This window comes from Microchirus variegatus (genome assembly GCF_963457635.1).
Source record: "Microchirus variegatus genome assembly, chromosome: 11".
Classification (NCBI taxonomy): Eukaryota; Metazoa; Chordata; class Actinopteri; order Pleuronectiformes; family Soleidae; genus Microchirus; species Microchirus variegatus.
In genome coordinates, this window is record NC_139812.1 from 16537565 (window position 1) to 16552580 (window position 15016).

At 42.2% G+C, this 15016-nt stretch overlaps 1 protein-coding gene across 1 annotated transcript in view; it reads left to right on the forward strand.

Moving 5' to 3' along the window:
• The window catches only part of unc5b (unc-5 netrin receptor B), a gene marked incomplete at both ends in the record, with an annotated part of 50174 nt that extends 38453 nt beyond the window's left edge, over positions 1-11721 (forward strand). Inside the window, 12 exons of the mRNA XM_083897876.1 lie at positions 75-242; positions 567-731; positions 2522-2554; positions 4786-4980; positions 5333-5701; positions 5813-5900; positions 7209-7383; positions 7475-7714; positions 9048-9197; positions 9614-9778; positions 9876-10054; positions 11556-11721. Of these exons, the coding sequence (XP_083754002.1) occupies positions 75-242; positions 567-731; positions 2522-2554; positions 4786-4980; positions 5333-5701; positions 5813-5900; positions 7209-7383; positions 7475-7714; positions 9048-9197; positions 9614-9778; positions 9876-10054; positions 11556-11721 (2093 nt within the window). The remainder of the gene's footprint in view (positions 1-74; positions 243-566; positions 732-2521; positions 2555-4785; positions 4981-5332; positions 5702-5812; positions 5901-7208; positions 7384-7474; positions 7715-9047; positions 9198-9613; positions 9779-9875; positions 10055-11555) is intronic.
• Positions 11722-15016: the final 3295 nt, after the last annotated feature.

The following is a 15016-nucleotide window of genomic DNA, read 5'->3' on the forward strand; positions in this document are numbered from 1 at the left end:
CCCACACGTCACGTGTTATGATATAGACAAAATGTCTTCACTTTTGCTTGTGTGTGTGTTTGCCTCTCTGTCAGTGAGTGGAGGTTGGTCGTCTTGGACTGAATGGTCGGAGTGTAATGCTCAGTGCGGGCGTGGCTGGCAGCGACGCACACGCAGCTGCACTAATCCTACTCCTCTGAACGGAGGAGCCTTCTGTGAGGGTCAGCCTTTCCAGAGAGTGACCTGCACCACGCTGTGTCCAGGTGAAGATCTTTTCCCACATAATTATTCAAGCACTGGTATGTTCTGAAATGTTCCAAATGGGCCTTTTGCACAGAATACCAGTATTAATTCAGCCAACTTAGGACAGAATAAAATGTATTCATAGGTCCATGTCATCGTGAATAGGAATCGCACCATCCTTGTTTTTTTTTGGTTTTTGTGTGTGTCCAAAGAAGTTATGCACTTCAAGCCATTACATATGCATCATGCTCCATTAAAACGTCATCCCCAGTTCCCCTCTACCTGGACTAATTCAGCTGTTGGGTAGCTATAAAATGACTTACATCTCCGCTGTATCATTCCAGTGGATGGAGGCTGGACAGAGTGGGCAAAGTGGTCCGCCTGTGGGACAGAGTGCACCCATTGGCGCAGTCGCGAGTGTCAAGCTCCCCCTCCCAGGAACGGAGGAAAGCACTGCAGCGGCAGCATGATGGAGAGCAAAAACTGCACTGAGGGGCTGTGTGCACGTAGTAAGTCACCAGATCGATTTATTTGAACTAGGATGGTTGTTAAATGTCAAAAAATGAGTAAATATTTGAGGTAATGTATCTTAAATATGCAGTTGGGCCTTTAGCAAAGATCAGCATCTGTTTAATCTAGTTCACTGGTGTGGAGACAAAACTGTCTTGCATAAAGAAAGTGTGGTGTTTCTGAGCTATCTATAGGGGTCAGTTCCTTAAGAAGCAAATTTGCTACTTCAGATACTGGGACGTTCTACAGTATGCTTTTTGTGCTGCACTGCATTGCAAATATATTTTGTGTAGAACTGTATTCCCTAGGTGTTTAGTAATTACAGTCTGGTGAAAGTGTAAATGGTGTAGAGTGAGATGAAAACATCCAAGGCAGGTGTTTCATGAGGGAGAATTTGGTTTGCAAAGAGAAAAGCAGAACAGTGAGCCAAATCTTCACACAGCACAGATGGACAAAGAGAGAAAGAGCAAGTGCACATGAGGATGCTCATGGAGTGGGAAGCGAGCATGACATGACCAAGTTGAAAATGAGCACAGGGAAGAGCATATGAGAGTGAGTCAGACTCACACTGACACCCAGTGTGCAGCCTGTGATGAGCTTGGAGGAATCCAGCTGACAGTGCATTAGAATCTTTGAGACGCACATCCACCGAGGCAGTGAGATACGTTCATGTACACACTCAAGACTCCCAACACGCCCATGCTTACAGACAAACACGGCAAACGCTCATGCAGTGGGAGGGTCACGTCCACACATTAGGTGCAGCACTCTGGCTTCTCCTCTCTCAGACCTACACATGAGTCCTGACATGAACAGGCTTCCATGGAACAGACAGATTAGAAGAATACACTTTCTGATTTGGCGATAGGGAGCTGAGTCCCAGGAGGCAGTCGAGAAGCTCTGACGGGAGGGAACAAAGATGCAAAGCACTGTGTCGGAGAAAATCTGCGAAGTCGTCACTCACAGCAACCTGCAGGTTGCTGACTGACTTATTATACGTTTCCTTGCTGATGTGATGACTCGAGGGTCACAAATTATCGAGAAGACTTAATGACTGCTTACGTTCCTTGCACCCGTAGTGGTGATTCACATTACTGTCTTCTTTGAAAAGACAGATCCTGTCAGGTTCCCTTAAGGACAGTATAAAGACATGGTTCTGATGTCATCCATAATAAACTTATCTTTTGAATTCACAATTTGGCAGGTGTCCACCAAATATAAATAAATAAATGAATCTCAGGCAAATCAGAACCCAGAGAGAGCGAGAATCTGCAAGGAAAAAACTAAATAAAGCAAGTAAGCTCATTCTCCCATAGACAGCCACCAGTTGCCCACTGGTGGCTATTCACTATACTGTTACTTCCTGGTTGGCCTCATTTGTCAAACCACACATGCTTCAATCTACACAACATTACATTGTATATTGTACCATACAGTATATCACACAACACCAGTGTCCGTGTTCACTCTCAGACGTGTCACTGTCACGTAGACACTCTTCTAAATTCTGTCACACCCATTATTGAATTCCTGCGTCTGCCTCACTTTATGTAAACATTTGTTCCACAGTGCTGCACATTCGCACACATTTCCAGAAGAGAGAGACATTTATTATTTAAATACAAAATACCTTTTCTCACTTGCAGTGCGGCATTTGCATTTCCACATTGATGAGCTTTTATTTACTTTGCCTTAAGTTAGTGTCTCCATCCATTTTTATGTTTTCCTTTTTTTTTTTCCTTCTTTTTCCTCTCCTGTGTTTTTTTTTTTTTTTCTCCTGCTCGAACAGATAAAAAGATTTCTATTGAACATGCAAGCCATCGTAAGTTCACCCCTCCATGACTTCACTCTCTTGCCGCTTCATGCTCTTCATACTGTCTTTGTGTGTTTGTGTGCTCGTGCAGATTAGGGGGGTCCTAACATCTGTGGATTTTGAGTGTGTGCATCGTTTGTGTTGATGCTGCCCTTCTCACACTTTGTTGTCATTTCTGATCAAGCTTAGTGAAGACTCGGCTCACCTTCTTGTCCAGCTGGCTCAATTAACATTGTTTTCCCCCCTCTTTGTTGATTAAGCGTAGCATAGGTTTCTGAACTGGCTTCATCTTCTCACATTCTGTCATTTAAATAACCGCTTATTGCAACAAGGATAGGATGAAAATTATAAAAGAATCATGTTAATAAAAGTCTGTGTAAATTAGTTTAACTGGCTCTGACCGAAAATGACTGAGAGAGAATTCTGCAAACTGAGTTATGGACAGATCTCCATGAAGTTGAGCCTCTTTCACCCACATGCGACGCAGTGGGAGCAAAGCATTTACTGGAGAAAAAGACCTGATTTGTGTCTTACTTTTAGATCATCTCTGATATAGTTTACATTTGAAGTGATGGTAATTCCTCCAGCTCAATGTGCGGCAGGCTCAGGGGAGAGCAGCCACAGTAATGCACCTAATTCGCCATTGTTCCGTTTCTGGTAATAAGTGCGGACGGCTGTCAAATTCGGTTTAATCATACCACGTGAGCATGGGAGCTCTCCTTCCAGCCTGTCTGCCTCTGGCTTTCCTCTCCCGCTCTTCTGTCCTGTCTTCCACTCTCTGTGAATCTTCCTACAACTTCTTCCCCGCTCTCTCATGCTCTTTCAACACAGGCCTTTTCCTCAAGCACTGCTATCCTTATCTCCTTTCTCCTCACCATACTTATAATCCCTCTGTCCCCATAACAAATCACAGCCTTATCTGACTTCCTCCTATCCCTTTTGCCAAATTGCCTCTCCTCTCGCTCTCCTCTCCTCTCTTTATCCAGCCTGTCTACTTCTTTTTTTCCCTTTTTTGCTCCTCTTTGTTTCCCGCCAACTCGTCTCCTCGTCTTCCCCTCGTTTCTGCCGTGTGTGTGACGGGATCATGTGGCTAAGTTTGGTTTGGCTCTGCTGGCATTTGGGTGTCAGGGATAAGCTGGCTGTGTTGTGCCTGCTGACCACAGTTGGAGAAACGAGAGGTGGAGCCAGACCGATCACACAGATGTGCAGCAGCAGGCACACGGCCATAGTTAAAGAGCAGGTGCGAATGCTTTAGTCTACCTTAAAACAACACTCACAGGCCAATAACTTCAATGGAAGAATCATCCATCACTGTGATTGTGTCCCTTCCCATACTGGCAGTGGAACTTTCTCCTCACTAATGTAATTCCAATGTAACAGATGGTTGGACAGAGTCCACAGTCCTTGTTCTGTGTAAAAATGCATTTTAAGGTTCAGGTGCCAATACCTCAGCAGACTCAAAGAGGCTTCTTGTTGCACCGTTTTTTTTTTAAAGTGTATGTGTACCTGCAGCACGGCGGTGGTTGGCTGGCATACACTTTATGGCGGTTCAATTGGACGACACACATTCGATTTGAATTAGCCAGACAGCTGAAGCCATACATTAGCTTCAGGGGAAACTTTGGAAAGCGTCTTTACACAGAGCGATGACTTTGAATAACAAACAAATCCACCATCTGTTTCACTGGTAACCATTTCAGAGGGTAGTCTCCTCAAAGCCTGTGTGAACACAGAGGGGAGTTTATGCAGCAATCCTTGAAATACTTCATTGTGTGAAGTAAATATGTGGAAAGTCTGATGTGACCATTTCATCTTGGAATTATTATTTTTTTACGGGTAATATGATCGTCAGACAGATCAGTGTTAGAATCAAGTGAATAATATGAAAGCTCCTTCACAATTTCCCAGAGCTCATGCTGCTTGTTTTTTTTTGGATCAATAGAAGAAACCTTGACTAAATTGATTCTGCAACAATATAATAATGTGTCAAAATCTGGTCAATTTAGGCGCTAAAAAAAAGATAACTTAAACATCAGAGTTTTTGTTTGTAGCCTCATCGTCAACTAATCAGTTTAATGACTAATCTTTTCAGCGCTTGCAATAAACTAATACACTATTCCCTGCTGCGGTGGATGAGATATAATGAATTGTCTTTCCTTTCCCTTTGTCATTCTTTGTTATTGCATTTGTGTCTTCACACACGTCTCTTTACAATGTCTTTTATTGTGTTTTTCTTCCAGCACTGGCTCCAGGTATGGGTGTGGCAGTCTACGCGGGCCTGGTGGTGGCGCTACTGCTGTGTGTGATCCTGGCTCTGTGCGTGGGAGGGCTCGCGTATCGCCGCAGACGCCGCCATCTCCATGGCGATATCACCGATTCGTCGTCTGCTCTGACCAATGCGTTCCACCCTGGCAACTACAAGCCGCCGAGACAGGGTGAGTTCACTGTTCACACTCACTCCCGCTTTAACGCGCATCGTTTTAGTATGTAGATGATTTCGTTTTTTCAATCATTTTCTTTTTAACTTTTTCACTCATCTACATAGTTAAGATTCTCCGCACTTGCAATTACTGCACTGTTTATACCTTCACATGAGGTAATTCTCTCTGCGCTGTTATCTCCTCTCACTCAGTAATTTATCTTTACTTTACTGCAGTGCATTTCATATATTAAGCTTGTGTGTTGGTATCCCGTAGCAACTAATTTCACTTTTAGCACCCTCTCCCCTGCCTGTGCCATTTGTGGTGATAAGGGAGAATCTCTTATATTTCCCTATATTGTCCACAGATCACCCTCACCCCCTGCATCCCTCAGTTCCCCCGGATCTGACGGCCACAGCAGGAGCTTTCCGTGGACCGCGCTTCTCTCTGCAGCACGGGGTCAACGACAGCCCCCACAAAATCCCCATGACCACCTCTCCGCTGCTGGACCCTTTGCCCAGTCTCAAAATCAAGGTGTATAACTCCTCCACTCTTTCCTCTGTGGAGCTTCCTGTGGACATGAGCTTAGGTGATGGGGAGATCCTCAGCCTCAAGTCAGTGGGAACTGTTGGCAGAGAGCGTGAGTACCACAGTCACACACTGTCCAGAGAGCCAGGGCTGAGCACCAGCGCCACCCTGGGTAGCCTGGGAGGACGCCTCACCATCCCGAACACAGGTAATAACAATCGTGTCCTCTCGTGCACAAATGGGAAGATTTTTATGTTTCTACTTTTAATGCCAAATTAATCACACATAGATAAGTCACACATGACACCTTCTGCTTTAGGTGTGAGCCTGCTGGTCCCTCCTGGCACAATCCCCCAGGGGAAGTTCTATGAGATGTACCTCATTATCAACAAGTGGGAAAAAACAACGTGAGTGCTGTTCATTTTTATCCCTCGAATTAATGCAGAAACATTTTTTTCCCATGTCAGTGTCATCTACTGTGAATCACAGGAATGTTGTTTTGATGATTTTCATTTTGTTCCCCTGAGTTTACAACTTTGTTGTCTGTCAAATTCTGTGATCTGGAATGATTTTCATGAAGATATTAGCAAATATCTAATCAGCTAAACTCATACAACATGTGTATGTAATGTCCCAGCATGTCCTGCTGTGAATAAGAGACCTTATTTACAGCAGATATCTTTTGACATGAAATAGTAGCACAGACTCATTAGGGTTCCACTCCAGGCTTTGGTGGCGTGTAAGCGTAGTCTGCAGAAGCTGTTTCTTTTTATGAAAAATGTGTTATCTTAATATCACATAGATGTTTCCTGGATTTTCCTGTAACAAATCTAATGAATTTAGACTTTAGCACAGTGTATAATTTACCATTTATATACTCAACTTTTACACCATACACCTATTCTTGACAATTTTCTGCAAGTTTTATTTCCCTCAAATACTCATGGGATAGTACGAGATTCTGACAGTAGGACAGAATCTCCTATTATTACATCATGGTATTGCAATTATAGCTCTATAAAATGTCACCTGTTTTGGACGTCACGCCAACAAAAACACACCTGACTGACTGCTCGCACCAACCTTAGAGTGGAGGGGCCATGTTACTCAAAGTACCCTAGTTTTTTGAAAAGTAATGAAAAACAAATGTTCTTTTGGCACTTGATTACATATATGTGTACATGTATGACGACTGACCGGAAAAAGACGCATTCGACGTCATGTTTACGTACCGTGACACCGCGAGTCCAGGCACCGTTTACCAATTAGCTCCGTTAGCTGCCTTTTAGCGCCGTTTGCTTTAACTGGCTGTTAATGTATTAACATTTGACAGCACTAATATATATGCATATGCATAATATATATGAGTTATTGGCCCATGCCTACACTCTTAGATATAAAAGTGCTAAGTAGAACCATGGAAGCTTCTTCGGCTTTCCTCATCGGAGAACCCATAAAAAGATTCCACCTGAAACTCTTTTTGAGGGTTCCACCAAGAACCCTTTTAAAACCCTTTATTCAGGAAAAGGCTTTTCAGAAGCAAATGGTTCCAGGTAGAACCTCAGCCCTTGTAGATGCACCATTTTGAAACCCTTATTTCTAAGAGTGTACAGCCTCTAATACTTTGAATACTTTGACCTGATGTTCTTTTATAAATACATAAAGTATAATGTTTCAAAAAAGATGCAAATGTTTTTGTGTGTGTGTGTTGATAGGTTACCCTCTGAAGGCAGTCAGACTGTATTAAGTCCCGTGGTCAGCTGCGGTCCGTCTGGTATGCTCCTGAATCGTCCCGTGGTCCTAACGTTGCCCCACTGTGCCCAGCTAGACACGCCCACACCTGACTGGACCATCACACTCAAGACTCAGACGCACCAGGGGTCGTGGGAGGTCAGACAGTTTGAAATTGAGATGTTTTTTCCGCTGATATGGTTCCACAGAATCTTACATCAATCTTCTTTCTTTTTTTTTTTTCCTTCAGGAGGTGCTGACAGTAGGTGAAGAGACTTTGTCGTCACCTTGCTACCTGCAGCTGGAGGAGGAGTGTTGTCATGTTCTCATGGAACAGTTGGGAACGTATGGCCTGGTCGGCCAGTCCTGTCCACCGCAGCCCGCCTGCAAACGCCTGCAGCTGGCTCTGTTTGCCCCGCGAGCTCCCTGCCTTTCCCTTGACTTCAGCCTCCGGATCTACTGCATCCACGACACACCACATGCCCTCAAGGTGTTTATCTTTGTCTCTTTACACTCCTACTCCCTTTATCGGTGCATCTTCTATCAGATTGATGATCTTTTGCACCTTTATTCGTCCCCGTTTCCTTTTTTGTTTTTTTGTTGTCGTTTTTTTTATGTGTAAGTCAATACTACTGTTGTAGTTTCCCCACTGGTTTTAATATTACACTCCTATAAACACTGTTGGACACAGAAAAGGATCATCAAACAATGGAGTAGACATGCATCAGCAATTTTGTCTTCTTTCTTCCACGCATTCGTCTTCCTTTTCTTAACTTGACACTTTCATTAATCACAATGTAACTTGTAGTTCTGCTGGAGATTCGGGGTGTGTTGTGCTCGTGGCAGCTAATGTATCTTTGAGCAGCTATCCTCCAACAGAGGAAAAGTTACCTCGCTTCTCTCTTTTTACTTTTATTCTATTGAGCCTAAACTAAAGCCATCAAATTCATCATATTTTGAACAACTTCCTGGTGCCAGAAAAGCTTTAGACTTTTAAAAAAAATTGACTTGACAAGATGATGTAAAGACTTTCATAGGGTAAAAAAGTTAAATGTTCCTCCATCATATCAGCTGTAGTTTTAACTTGTAACATAATGCAGAAGACCTGGTCTTGCAAATACAAATAGGCACAACGTAAAAACATAATGAAACAAAGTATAAATAGATTATTTAATATAAACAAGGTGTTGTGAAGTCAAAGTGCGATGCGTGATAATAACAATAAAAGTTAACATAGCTCAGTTCCATTGTGGTTCGGGGGAAATATAAGAGCACTATTCCCCTCTTAACTGATCCTGCTGATGCCTCGTGTTTTTTTTTTTCAAATTACATTCTGGTGCACATATCACATATTGGATCTGTCTCAGTCCGAGCAACACCTCAAAATAGCACAATGCAATGCTAGCTCCCGATGAAACAGTAAGTGAGCAGCACTGCAGTCGGTGACATTAAATGTTGTCTTTCTCTCAGTTTCTCTCTCTTTAAAAAAAAAAAAAACATGAGCGTGATGTGTGCAGAAGTTCAGACAGCTTTCACACTGTTAGTTACCACAGTGGAGACAACAAATGACACTTTTTAATTAGGCATTTGAAAAAGCACGCTCTTAAAGACATAGCATGTGACTTTTCTGCATTCAACTATCTGTATTTTGAATTAGGAGTGTATTTACCTGACCCAAAATGTCACCCTTTAATGACGTCATCCTCTTTACCCATATCTACTGTAATGTCTGGGGCAAACCAACGACAAACAAACCCCTTGATAAAACTGCTGAAATAAATGCATGTCGTCCTAAGCCTGTTTTCTTTCTGCCTTTTGTGCAGGAGGTGCTAGATTTGGAAAGGAGTCTGGGTGGAGTTTTGCTGGAGGATCCTAAGCCGCTGTTCTTTAAAGACAGCTACCACAACCTGCGCCTGTCCATCCACGATATCCCTCACACTCACTGGAGAAGCAAACTACTGGCCAAATACCAGGTGACATGATGTTGCAGAGAACAGGGACGAACCTGCTGGATTTTATAATAGGTGGAGAAGATACAGCGTAGTGTTGCTGGATTGTCGGGGTTAAAAATTAGCATGCAATGCGTCGTAAACAAAAATATTATTCCTGTTTTTACATCACTACAAAGGCTATTTTCTCAGAGAATACAGCATTAGACCCTATAGAAGTCACACCTGCTGCATTCTCGTGGTGGCAGAACTGAGATTACAGTTTAAACCTTCTCTGAATAAACAAGCAGGTAATCTAATAGTGGTTCTAAATTATGGACAGTGCACTTTAGAGATAAATTGTGCTCTGCCCAAACGCCCAGCACCAAAATATAGCTTACTGCACACTCCTTGAATGGCAACCGTGTTTTAGATGATTGACCTTTTTCTTTGTGTGACAGGAGATCCCATTCTATCACATTTGGAGCGGCAGTCAGAGACCTCTGCACTGCACCTTCAGCCTGGAGAGAGGCAGCCTGGCTGTGTCGCAGCTCACCTGCAAGATCTGCGTGCGACAGGTGGAAGGGGAGGGACAGATATTCCAGCTTCACACAGACATCCAGGAGGTAAAGGTGGCGGCTAAAAAAAAAAAAAGGCTAACGCAGACATAGATGACAATACAATGGAATCTACAAAATGTTTTCTCCCTCTCTTTGAACCCAGACGTTACCACCTCACTCGCCACTCCCCTCAGGAGGCACCTGCCTGCCTTCCTCTCAAGTGGGACCCTATGCCTTTCGCTTGCCTGACTCCATCCGCCAGAAGATCTGTGCCAGTTTGGATGCACCCAGCGCGCGCGGGTGTGACTGGAGACTACTGGCACGCAGCCTCGGCTTTGACAGGTCAGATCAGCCTCACATGTTTAGGTGTGAAAGGCAGCCTGGTCAGGCTGACGTTGTGATACAGAGGTTTGTAGCTTTTACTGCACAGTGAAAGATCTGTGTCACTGTCTGACGTTAGGCGTATGGGGCTGAATGATAAAAAAGGGCTGGTCGTTCACTGTTGGGTTTGGGTTGTGTTATGACACTGTTGTGATGATAAAAGTCCAATTTTAGTCAGACTAAGACAATCATTTTGTCATATAAACACGTTGATGTTAAAATATAATGTTGTGTAAACACATTAGTCCAACTAGATTCGAACTAGTCTTAGTTGGACTAATATACCTAGATAATGCGATTCATAGTCCAATTACTCCTGCATGTATACACTTAATCGGACTGGAGTCAGACTTGGCGTTCTGTGCCTGCATCAGAATTTACTTCCTGGTCCTTGACCCGGAAGGAGACGACGCATAACTGCACGACAGCCCTTTAACATACAGAACCACAGCACGACCCATCTCAACATTCGCTGTTTGTTTTTCTGTGACGCAAAGGACAACAAGGAAACTGATTCAATATGTACTAGATTATACTGAGATACAGCGCCACCTATGGATGCAGAGTCAGACATACACGGCCAATAAATGCATTTTCTCCTCCGCATGTTTGCTCATCAGGATATCCGCGGGGTCTAAATCCAATCATTTGAATTTAAGGCCTTAAAATGTCTAAAATTCTCCTAAAATCTCATAAAAGGTTCTAAATACAATTTTGAAAGGTCTTAAAAAAAAATGTAACGTAACTTTTATTGAAAACATGCATAAACTTCAGTCTCGCTTTAAAAATTTCAATTTTTGAGGATGCGATAACATAACTACAACACGGAACTAAAGTAGGCCACCTGTGCTGCCCAGTGACAATTAATCGAGCACCACGAGCTAGTGTGCTGTGCGCGCGCCGCGGTGTGTTAGACCTTAGCATAGCAGCGGAGAAAACTTAACGAAAGCCCACAGCTAAGCCGAATTGCTTGCATAAGATGGGTAATTTTCCTTCATGTCTTTTGTACTTTTTTGCCAGTATGGATGTGAAATGGATCTTAAAAAAGTCTTAAATGTGACTTGTTGAAACCTGCAGAGACCCTGCTCATGTAGACTGGGCAAGTTGTCCTGTTGTCTGTCTTAGTCAGACTACGGCCTTAGCCCGATAAAATCGTGCATATACACTTCCTGAATTAAAATATATATACATATATATATATATATATATTTCAGTTAACACTGTAATAAGCTGTGAGCAGGCTTGGGTCAAAGACATTTATATCTTAAAGTGACAACCTGCTTTTTTGATATTTTCCCAAATCATTTGGCCTTATTTGAACTCATTATGTATTTTACATTACGCACATTGTTAACTAAATAATCGTTGCTGTTCTGGGTGAAACCAGCGGAATTCCAACAAACAAACGACAAATCAATGCTGCGCTGCTTTTCCTGACTCTCTTGTGCTTTCTTCTCCTCAGGTACCTAAACTACTTTGCAACAAAGCCCAGCCCCACAGGTGTTCTACTGGACTTATGGGAAGCTTGTCACCAAGGTGACGCGGACCTGGTCTCTCTGGCGACTGCACTGGAAGAGATGGGCAAAAGTGAAGTGCTAGTTGTCATGACGACGGACGGGGATTGTTGATCAGTCATGGAGAGCAAGCAAGACGTTCTTTTTTTTTTCTTTTTTTTTTAACCACCGTGAAGAAAATGAAATACCTGCCTATGAATATGCACAAACTGACCCACATCATAAGCCCACAGAGCATCTTTGGTTTTCACATGTACTGATTCCTGATCAGTCACTACTGCATCCCCACGTCCATCGTAAACCCATTTCCATCACATACAGTAACCGCAAACTTGATTCAGCTTGAATCCACCAAAGCGATGTTGCATATGCAAGATGCTGCTGGATTGACTTGTTTTTCAAAGATTGAAAATGACACTGTTGTGTGTGTGTGCATGGAAATTGGGGTAAACAACAAACAGACACTAACAAAGTCACACACACACACATGCTAACGTGGGATGACACAGGTTTCAGAGGCAGCATGAAAGTGCATGATATAACACTATATCACCTGATGTTTCAGGGGCGTTTTTTTTTTTTTCTTCTTTTTTCTCCATTATCATTCTGTGTGGGTGACATCAGCATTGATGTGTGCACAACCTCCTCAGGCTAAAGACACGTGTGGACTAACTGGTCATTAATTGTACCTAAATCAGACTGACTAGGATTTCTTCGTCAACAAATCGTATGAGGAACAAACTCTGGAGGTTAAAAGGCAGGAGTTTGTCGCTTTCTGCTGAAAACATTCAAATAAAATCACCTCCTCGCTGAGGCGTGGGGGTGAGCTCTGTTGTTTAAGAATTGGTGGAAAACTAGACCGACTGACTATTTATATTGTAGAGCACCAACAAATGCCTCAAAGCCTTGGCACATCATTCTGAATCACAGAGGTGTTTTCTCTTTCATCCCTGCTCACGCTCCACTATCGCTCTGCCGCACTCCTCCCATCTGTTGAGAATCAAACTACAGGAGAGCTTTCTGGTCATCTGTTAAAAGTTTCCTTTGTGGAACGCTCTTTAATTTATTATCCATTTGTGGATTGTTTGCTTGTTTTTTTTCTTCCCCCATTGTCCTTGCTGTCACGATCATATTGGAGCCGTTTTATCATTGGTTTAGGCCACTGAGCAGGGCAGGGCAGACCCAACGTGAGACTTTGGTACACGGTGAATGTCTCATGTGAATAACAGGAGCTATGGCTATTTGTTATTTTCAATAAAGTGCATCTATTCAAAATGTAATGTAAAACGTGATTAGAGGTGGTGAAATATTCAGGTGACTTCACTGCATTTCATATTGCAGAATGGATTATTCTTGCCTTGAATCAACGAAGCAGCAAGGGATCATAGATTTTTACCTCAGCACTAAACTGCATTACGTTTAAATCCACACTCTGTTTACCATTTATCTGTGTGTCCATCCGTCGCCGCGGAGCTCATTATGTGTCCCTCCTCTCAATTTCATTGTTAACCTCTTTGCTAAGCCGCCTGCTTTGTGGTCAGGGCCCTCAACCTATTTTCATCATCAATTATGTTCTGTCTGTTTATTGTGAGGCAGGAATTTAAACACAGTCACCGCAAACAGTGTCCTTTTTTTTTTTTTTTTTTTCTTTGTCAAGTTCTATGTCTTTTTGAAACTTTTTCTCCCTCGAGATCAAAAACAGAAAAAACAGTGTTCATGTCTTTGAAACTACAGAAACCATAACACAGGCAGTATCGTTCCTCCTCAGCTTTGAGTCATGTCACTGTTTTTGTATGAATGAACTGAAAGCAAATTGCGTGTTCGTGTGCGAGTGGGCAGGTAGGTGTGCAAGTACAGTGTGTGCACACGCTTAGATCTGTCATTTTTTTTTTCTCTTTGTAAGTGCTATGCAACTACAAAAGAAAGGAAGAAAAAAAGGAAAAGCATTTTGAATTCTTTTGTTCCCTGGAAGAGTAATTCTATTTTTCAGACCAGGGCAATGACAGGGTTTTTGTATCCTGAAGTGGTGTAAAAGTGGCGACGGAGGTCTACGTGGTCATTCTGAATCAGAAGAATTGGATCACCGGCTGGCGGAGGAAGCTGAAACCGCACACGGGAACGAACAAAACACAGTATGGTGCAATGGCTGCGAAACAAGTTGTGACGACCATTATGAACCGATGCCCTGCAGATCTTTTCCTGTGAGGAAATGAACACAAACCAGTTCAGTACTTTGGATCCCTGAACACTGCAGGACTATTTTTCCTTAAATCTTGTTACAGTGACTTGCTAGCTATAGACTTCAGTGTTTATTCATCCAGACTTCTTGAGTATATGTGGGATCTCTGGCCATAGCTCTGGATAATTTGTGCTGGAAATGGACTGGAAGAGAAAAATGTAGCCTTTTGTTTATGAAGTCGGACGTTTTTACAAAGACACAACTGATTCAGTGACATTATTTTATCTCTGTAAAGTACCAATTGTAAATAAACGTCTCGCCTTCTTACCTGTAACTAAATATAATTTTTATGCAATAAATTATATTTCTTAGTTTAACAACTGTGTTTTTGTTATTTGCTTTGTCGTTATTGAATTGCATTAAAAAGACATTTTGTAGGAGCACCCTCTAATACATCCTGTTCCTTTTGCAGGATAAAGTCTACTTCTTTTTATACATATATATATATACATATATATATATATGTATATATATAAATTACACTTAATTTTCACAGAAAATGCAAAGCTGCTCAAGCTGTCTCCATTTCCTCACACCTCGGTGGAAAATTCCCTTTAGGTCCATTTAGTTTTGCAAGCCTTTCACTGTCCAGCCTTCAAATTAACAAGGTTTTAGAGACTCTAATAGTGGCCTTTGAGGATCGACCCTGAGCCTTTAGACCTAACTTTGTTTGTTTATTCGTTTATTTATGAGTGTAGGATGAGGGTTTCATCAGATTAGTCTCTTGCATTGGGATCAAATATCCCAGTGAGTCATCTGCAGTGAGTGTCTGCTGCACTTTGGCCAATTGCAGGCAACACTTTGCACCTGTTTCATTAAATGCTCTGCTAATTGAGGACTAATATGCCACCCTCCAGTGCATGAGTTAATTGAACCTTTTAAAAGCTGACTGCAGCTTCAGGCTCAGTCCTATATGCAGGATATTTTGATGCTTTTTTGGTGAATAAATGAGATGTGTGAAGATTTTTTTTTTTTTTTTTTTTTAATTAAACTAGGAACATACTGATGCTGTTATTTCTTCTTCTGTGACATGACATTATAGCACTTCACAAAGAGTGAAATGAGACATTCAAGCTATGAAAACTATTTATAAAAAGGATAATGTATGAGAGCTTAGGCTACAAAAAAGAGACATTCAGAATAATAATTAAATGTGCTTGTTGCAAAGAG